The 8,916-nt window shown below is 23.8% G+C and overlaps 1 protein-coding gene across 1 annotated transcript; it reads left to right on the top strand.

The window, feature by feature from the left end:
- Positions 1 to 40: 40 nt before the first annotated feature.
- On the top strand, positions 41 to 8,603 carry LOC127286177 (peptidyl-prolyl cis-trans isomerase Fkbp12). The gene is made up of 5 exons (XM_051312533.1): positions 41 to 139; positions 307 to 356; positions 728 to 775; positions 5,938 to 6,124; positions 8,014 to 8,603. Exons 2-5 carry the CDS (start codon positions 320 to 322, stop codon positions 8,069 to 8,071), a joined length of 330 nt encoding a protein of 109 aa, XP_051168490.1. The 5' UTR covers positions 41 to 139; positions 307 to 319; the 3' UTR covers positions 8,072 to 8,603.
- The last annotated feature ends 313 nt before the right edge of the window (positions 8,604 to 8,916 follow it).

Genomic DNA, 8,916 nt, shown 5'->3' with positions numbered 1-8,916 from the left:
TAGAGAATAATTTTGAATGCGACCCAGACATGTAGCGCCTCTGACGGTCGCTTTAGAAGTCAAAATTTCATTCCCGACGACGGAACCACATTTTTTCGCGGAAAACACCACATTTCGGTGGCATCACAAGTTTTAGGAGGTACGTTGTGAATATTTTCATTATTTTAAAACAATTTTTAATATTTAAAATATTTTCAAACATTACGCTCAATATTTTTGTCTCTACTTTTTCTTATAAAATTTCTGATTTATTCCATTTTTCTCAAATTTTTATACATTTTATAATTTTTCATTTCACACACGCAGAGAAAACTCAATCATGGGCGTGAGAGTAGAATTGATTTCACCTGGCGATAGTAAGTATATATATTTACGTGAATTATATCACACAAAATTTGCTATTTTTATCTTAAAACTATATCACGTTTCTTTGCATGCTAGCTTAAATTTTATTTTTACATTTTTTTTTTTGGGAAATTTTCATCGACACTAAATTCAAAATAAAATATACACCTACACTCGAAATTTATGTAAGTGTGAATCTTTTTCTCTTCTATATATATATATATATAAAAGACAAGAATATGTATAATTTTTTTCCGGCTCGAGCGGCGTTTTGCTTTTTTCGTTTTTACGATTTCATTTTTCGATATTTATTCAAATTTTGATATAAGGGTAAAAAAAAAATTAAAATTACTAATTAAAATTCTTTTACTTTTTTCTCAAGGCAGAACTTATCCCAAGACTGGACAAACCGTTGTCGTACACTATACAGGTAAAATTACAAAATTTTTTTTTTTACAGAATCTTTTAATGATATCATAACCTCGAAATCGTAGACGAATATTATATGGACGATTCCATGTGAAATTTATAATCGACATTTTAAATTTGGTTAAATATAATTTTTATTTTTACATTACTGCTCAATATTTAAAGTTCCGAATTTTTAAAAAATGTAATTTTTTTAAATTTATTTTTAATGACCAAAAATTTTCTAAATTTAATACTTTTAGCGTTATAAGTCTAGAAATTATTGAATTTAAAAAATGTTTGCCAACGAAGAAAAAGAAAAGTTTTTTTTCGACTTTTTAATAATATTAACTAAAAAAAATCGGACAAGTGCGAGTTACACTCGCACTGAAATCGAGGGTTCCGTACTCGAAGCGAACTTATTTGGTATAAAAACAAATGTTTAAAAAATATGTGTTGTATGACAACTAATATAAGTGATACAAAAAGGAACAATTTTGTAAAATTCAAGAAAATTGTTCCTCTTCGTATCACTTATATTAGTTGTCATACAACACATATTTTTTAAACATTTGTTTTTATACCAAATAAGTTCGCTTCGAGTACGGAACCCTCGATTTCAGTGCGAGTGTAACTCGCACTTGTCCGATTTTATTTTTTAAAAAATATTTTACTAAAAAAATATAAGAAACATAATTTTATTTCAACTCGCAATATTTTTATTGTATTTACATTTTAAAAATATATTGAATATTAAATTTTATCTTTCTAAGTCAAAAAGAGATAAAACTTAAGATATTGATATAAGGCTAGTAGCTGCTTGTCAAGGAAAAATCGAAAGTTATCTAAAAAATAAAATTTGTTTATTAATTCCAGAAAAATCAACTCCAATCATCCTCGCTATATTTTTTTTGTAATCTACACGTAAAAATACGTCAAAATATATAAATTTGAATCACTGTAGAAAAACTTTTTTCGTTTTTTGCGGAAAAATACATTTTTTTCTGAAATTTATCATTTTTCTTCAAAAATTTGATAAAAATTGATCATCAACTCCAATCGCGCTTACATTTTTTCCCTGTATTTTTCACGCAAAAATTGAGTTTTACAGCAAGTATGAACAGTCTGGATTGAATATTGTGTGCGCTAGGGAGAATAAATCATTTTTTTCTAAATTTTTGATTTTTCCTTGACAACGCTATGTAAATTAATCCGAATCAAGTTCGCTATAATTTTCCTGTAATTTTCACGTAAAAATACGTAAGTGTGTCAAATTTGAGCTCTTTATGTCAAAAGATGTGGCCGCTAGGGGGGGGGGGGGTACATAGTCATTTTTAGGCATTTTTCGTAAAAATTCATGGTTTTTCCTTGACAACGCTATGTTAATCAATTCCAATCAAGTTCGCTATAATTTTCCTGTAATCTACACGCGAAAATACATATGTGTACTAATTTTCAGCCCTCCAGATAAATTTATGTGGCCGCTAGGGGGGGGGTACACGATTTCAAAAAAACCGATATTAATAGGGTTCCAAACCGAGTACGGAACCCTAAAAAAAAAAATTTTTTTTGGGAAAATTTAATACTTTAAATAAATAATAATTTTTTATTCTGTTAAAATAAAAAAAAAAATGTTCAATAAATAAAAATACTAAACAGATTTTGTTAAAAATTTAAGAGTAATTAAACTTTTTTTTTTAAAATAACTTGTCTTTTAAAAAGAACCATTTTTTCGTTCTTTTCATTTTTCAAATTAAAATATATATTTTAGTTTGATTTTCTATATGGCTAATGTGAAGAATCATAGAGACAAAAAAAAACTTTATATTTCAAAAAGTAGGTAAAGTAAAAACAATTTTTAATTAAAAAATTATTTAAACTACCAAGTTTTATTAATTCTAACTCTAAAATTTTTTGCAAAAATTTTAATTTATTTTCATGTATTAATAGAAAAATATATTTTTAAAAGATGCAAACGAAAAAGAAATTCGTTCAAGTTTTCTTTTTTTTAATTTTTCAATTATTTCATTTTTTGACAAAAAAAGTGGATATTTTCAAAATCCATACGATTGATTATTCAGAATCATGAGAAAAACTTTTAAAAAATCATCAATTAAAAATAATAGAAATTAGAAGAAAAGTTAAAATTTTAATTTGTCCAGTTTTATTTTAAAAATTAACAAATTCTGTTGTTTATTAATTTTTTTAATATTATAATTTTCAATACTGAATGTTTTCAAGAAAAAATTTGGTACCCCCTAAACAACATTAATTTCGTTGGGTTAAATTTTCTCCAGTCTCTCCCATTAAATACCAACTTAATAAAATATTCAACTTTGAATTAAAATAAAATCTATAAATAAAAGTCGATAATTTAAATTCTTAATTTTAATTAATTAATAAATATTTTATTATTATTATTATTATTATTATATTATTATTATTAGTAGTAAATATATTCATTATGATCTATATAAGAGTCATTCTCTGAAAAAAAGACACCCCCAAAAAAAAGTTTTGGGATTGGCTTGATATTTTGGTAAATTGTTGTCCTATATGAAACTAACAAAATCTCAAAATACAAACTTATTTTTTAAAAAATTCTAAAAACCAAAGGGGGATTAAAGTTTTGAGTTTTTGGGTAACACTATACTATTTTCAAATCTGTGTAATTTTTACAAAAATTTGTCAATTATAATTTGTGAATATGGTTTTTTGATGGATTTTTCATGCTGTTTTCAATGTTAACAAATTTTTTAACCCTATTTTTTTCAAAATTAACTCTTAATTATCATTTTTTTTTATCCTTTATCCTCCCTTAAAATTTTGTTTGTTATTCTTTTTTGAAAGCTGAGATTTTTTCCCAGATAAATTGTATAAATATAAATACGACACAACATTGGGTTTATGAGAAAATGTTTTAAAAAAACAAATCGCAAATCCAATGTTGTCCCATTTTTATATTTATGCAGTTTTGTTGGAAAAAATATCAACTTTCAAAAAAAAAAAATAACAGAAAAAAGTTTTAAAGATAGATAAGGGGTTAAAAATGTAAAATAAGTGTTAATTTTGAAAAAAATTTGTTTAGGAAAATTTTTTTTGGTATTGAAAAGTACAGTAAAGTAAGTAAAGTAAAGAAAGGTTTTTCGGGTCGCTGAATAAGAATTCGAAGTCCGATTTTCAAAATTTAAAATGGCGGATTCAATATGGCGAACGAACCTAAAAGTTTTCTTATAAATTTATTAAATTTGCTTGGTTTATGTCTTTTATTTGTTTTTATTTTATTCCTGCATATTTTGCAGGCTTCAAAGTGACACACTTTTTTACTTTTTTGATACTTTTTTTCGACAAGGCTACTTTTTTTCTTTATATAATTTTTTTACACGAATTTTCATTTTTCAATATTGCATTTAACATAATTTCTTTTTAAACGACCTTTTACTCAATAGAATTTTTAATTTGTCAAATTTTTTTTGACAGAATTTTTATTTTACAAAATTTCTCTTTACCCAGCAGTTTTTTTTTCATTTAATAATTCTAATTTAACCGACATTCAGACAATAATTGAATTTTAGAGTATTTTGAATTGAAAAATGTTTTAAATAATTGAAATGCCAAGATCTTGATTAAAGTTATTAGAAATAATTATTTCAACAAAAAAAATCGAATCAAAATTTTTAATAATAATAATTGAATTTCAGGAGATTTTTAATTAAAATTTTTTAAAATTAGAATTGCTGAAAATTATTAACAAAGTTTTAAATAGTAATTTAATTTTAGAGAATTTTTAATTGAAGTTTTGAATAATTTGATGAAATTGATTGAAATTATTAATATAGCAAAGAATTTTAGAATTAATTATTGAATTTTGGAAGAGTTAAATTTAAGATTTTTAGAAATAATTGAAATTTTGAAGAATTTTAATTTTTTTTAAATACTAAATATTTTACATAAGCTTCCGATTTCAAGTTCTGGGATTTAAAAATTCGAATTACTTAAAATTCTACTGAATGAGAATTCTAATAAATTAAAAATAGGTTAAATTAGAATTCTTTTCAGGAAACAGTTAAAGAGAAATTTTGTAAAATAAAAATTCGGTACTTTGAAAATTCCGTTGAGTGAACATAAGTTAAAAAAAAATTCTCTATTAAATGTTATTTTTTAAAATAAAAATTTATGTAAAAAATTATTTTAATATAATCATACGCTCCTACCGTTGTGCCAAAAACAAAAAGTTAATCGAAATTTAACAATAGATAGTTTTCTTTTAAAAATAATCATGAGAAAAATGATGTTAATTTTATGCTTTAGAAGTTTTCTTTCAATTTTTTTAGACAAGAAAATATTTACACTTTAACGTCAAACTTAGAAAACTAATTTTACTTCATTTTAAAGATGCCACTTTTTTGATACTTTTTTCAATTTTGGGGATACTTTTTTTTTAAAAAAAATTATACTTTTCCATACTTTTCTCAGTCTCCTACTACGCTTCGAAGCCTGATTTTGTTAAACAGAAGGGAGGTATAGATATTGAGACAAACACGTTTTGTTATATAATTTTACACTTTGAAAATAGTCTAGTAATCCAATAGGAACAAATGTGTTCAGTTATATTTTTATAAATGTATTCCAAATTTTGTCCCCATTTACCCCGAGTTTTCAAATTCTCGGGGTAAATGGGGACAGCTTGTTAGTACTAACTATAATACTATAATAAATATACTTACTTTACTATACTAAATTGACAAAAAATCAAAAATTCAAATTAATTTTTATTATGGGAGTCATAAGGAATAAAAAAAAATTTTTGTATGATTTTTAAGTCTGTTTTCTTTGAAATGCTCGACAAAATACTGAAACAGTTTGACTTTGATTTTCAAGTTTTTATGCATTGAGCGATAACTTGAATTATTTTGCTGCCAATTGTCAAGATAAAAGCTTGGCAATCCTCAGAACCTCTTGTAGCTGATCTGAGGTTAAAATATTGACGTCGAACTTAATTTTAAAACTGTAAATTAAGCTCCAACACCTCTTGTCCCCATTTACCCCTACTGACCCTAATAATAATAATAATAATAATAAAATATTTATAAATTAATTAAAATTAAGAATTTAAAATATCGAATTTTATTTATAAATATAATTGATTTTTTTTGTTGTATTTATTAAATTTTAATTTTGTAGGTACTTTAAAGAACGGCACCAAATTCGACTCCAGTAGAGATCGTGGTCTGCCATTCAAATTCAAAATCGGCAAAGGCGAAGTCATTAAAGGTTGGGATGAAGGCGTTGCTCAAATGAGTGTCGGACAACGTGCAAGATTAATTTGCTCCCCTGATTACGCTTATGGTTCTACAGGACATCCTGGAGTATATCCTTTATTGCTTTATATATAGTTTAGAAAAAATATTCTCTTAATATTCATTTAAAAATTGACAAAATATTAGTAGGTATTTTCTATTTTTTATAGTTATAAATAATAATATTATTATTGTATTTATAACATTTATTTTTTTTTATTACATATGGGCGATTCCATGTGAAATTTACCTATGACATTTTTTTTTATAAGTGCCCAAATTTTCGACTTATGAAAATTTAAAAATCTGTGTTTTTCGAATTTTTTTTCAAAATAGACTCAATTTCAATGACATATAATTCTAAAAGTATTGAATTTAGAAATTTTTGACAAGAGAAAAAAAAGTTTCAGTTTTTCATCGACTTTCGAATTATATGTTAACGAAAAAAAAATTTGAATTTTTATATAAAAGATAACCATTTTTTTTATAAAGAAATTAACTTTTTTCTTTTGATAAAAATTCCTAAATTCAATACTTTTAGAGTTGGATGTCATAGAAATTAGGTCTACTTTTAGAAAACCTCGAAAAATTCATAATTCGAAAAATTGGGCATTTAAAAAAATACGTATACCACTTTTTTCTGCAAAGAACTAAAAAAAAATATTTATCCGAATTTAAAATGTCATAAGTAAATTTCACGTGAAATTGTCCATATAGAATATGTGTATAGATTTTTATACATCATATTTATCATTATTATGTCAATTTTTAAAATATTATACAAAATTTAATGGAAAAATTCTTTTGAAAATTTTGTTTTTTCTTGTCTAATATTTCTAAATTTTTTTTTCGCTTTTTTGCTACAAATTCAGTTTCATTATATAAAATTATTTTAGGTCATCGCTTTTGTATGATCTATTTATAGCTCGAATGGGTTATATCTTGAATGTGTTTCCGACAAGTAATCGAGTTTTACTATTATTAAAAAAAAAAGGGGAAAGTTTCCATTAAATTTAACATAAAGGGTGTTCCATTTAAAAAGTAAAATATATTAAATATTTTTTAAAAGCAATCTTTTTTTCTTACTTTTTAACATGAGTGAAAAAATAATTCCAGAAATTATTTTTATATTGTAAAACAGTATTTTCCATTTTATATGCAGGCCTTGGATTATACGACTTTTTCCGACTTTTTTTCGAAAATATGAACAAAGTTTCAAATAAAATCTCTAAACTTGAATTGTCAGAAATTAAAAAAAAAAAAAACTTCAGCAGTTAAAATTTTTAGAAAATTTATTTATTTATTTTCAAAAATTTTTCTTTCAAAATTCAATTATTTAGAAAAGTTTTAAATAAAAACTGTAAAATTGAATTGTCAGAAATTAAAAATAACTACAGCAATTTAAATTTACAGACAATTTATTTCAAGTTTAAAATCTTTCGCAATTCAATTATTAAAAAAAAAATTTTTAATCTGTAAAATTTAATTATTGTCCAAAATTTGTTTGACCATTAAAACCAAAAATTTTAATTCGAATAAATTAAATCGAACTTTAAGAATTTTTTTTAGAAATTTATTCTACTTAATTAAAATTTTGAAAATTTGTCTTAGTTCGATTCTAAAATATTTGAAATAAATTTTCTTGATAAAATTATTATTAAGGAATTAATATAATGAATTTAATATCTAGTAACATTAATTATTTTAAGTAAAATATTTATTAACTAATTAAATTTAATGAAAATAGAAAAAATCGACTTTCGCCTTTTTTTGAGAATGTAAATCGACTTTTTTTGCGCCTTAAAGTCGATCCGAGGTCTGTATATGTAATATTTTTATCCATTATTTGAAACATTTAAAACAAAAAGAAAGTTTTCAATTTTAAATGGAATGCTTCTGAAAAATATTTGACATTAAATACTAATAAATAATTTTAATATTCTCCTTGACAAAGACACACTATTCCACCCAACGCTGAGCTTACCTTTGATGTTGAGCTAATAAGAGTGGAGCCATGAACATCTTGTGTCTTTCACTAAATAATAAAAATCGACCAAATTTCTCAGTTTCTACAATCTCGAGATTTTTAAATGTAAACACATCCTTTAATATGGTGGGTTTATTGTACCTTGTGTTTAGGTGAATTCTAAAGTAGACGGCACACACTATTTACTAAAAACTTAATTAATATTATTCAATTCTTACTAAAAAAAAGGAAATAAAGAATAAAAACCTCCCCCGAAAAAAACGTAAAACTTTCCCTAAAACAAGGTCGATGTACGATTTATTCTTGACTTTTTAGGATCTTAAAAGTTGTCACACGTTTTACAGTATAATATTTATGATTGAATTGCATTTTTCAAAAGTTCAAAAACAATAAATATATATGTACTTTGTTCATTCCAATTATTAGTCATTTTTGTAATCTATATACATATTAGTGCATTTTGTACAAAGAAAAAAAAAACAAACTCCCAGTCAAACATTAATAATTATTATCATCGTTTGTATCAATTCTGTAAACTTTAATAAAAAGCTGTCTTAATCTAATTCATCAGTTATTTTCCCTTGTAATGCTTTTTTTTAATAGTATAAAATGAGAAGCTGCGTCGAAAAACTCGCTCTCTATGGTGCGCAGAAGGAGGTTTAAATAAAAATGAGTTGGCACTTAAAAATTCTCTTTGATTATGGTTCTTAGATAAATAAAAAACATTTCTCAATAGGTTTTCTGGACTATCAGAATTTATTTTATCTATAAATACTGTAATAAATGATAAAATAATTATTTATTTTCAATTTTACATATAAATAATCATTGTTGTAGTGTTTGTGTCGGATTTCAAAAAATTAAGTTTTAATGTTA

This window comes from Leptopilina boulardi, unplaced genomic scaffold, assembly GCF_019393585.1.
Source record: "Leptopilina boulardi isolate dan_hultmark-lab unplaced genomic scaffold, ZJU_Lbou_2.1 LbouV2_351, whole genome shotgun sequence".
In the NCBI taxonomy this organism is placed as follows: Eukaryota; Metazoa; Arthropoda; class Insecta; order Hymenoptera; family Figitidae; genus Leptopilina; species Leptopilina boulardi.
The sequence above is the reverse complement of the archived record's forward strand: the minus strand, read 5'-3'. Positions and strand labels throughout refer to the sequence as shown.

Bases quoted from the DNA above. Each gene is read 5' to 3' on its own strand.
- LOC127286177 (XM_051312533.1), top strand. From the start codon at position 320: ATGGGCGTGAGAGTAGAATTGATTTCACCTGGCGATA. The intron at 357-727 runs GTAAGTATATAT...TTTTTTCTCAAG, and splicing joins ATTGATTTCACCTGGCGATA to GCAGAACTTATCCCAAGACT. The intron at 6,125-8,013 runs ATATCCTTTATT...ACAAAGACACAC, and splicing joins TCTACAGGACATCCTGGAGT to TATTCCACCCAACGCTGAGC.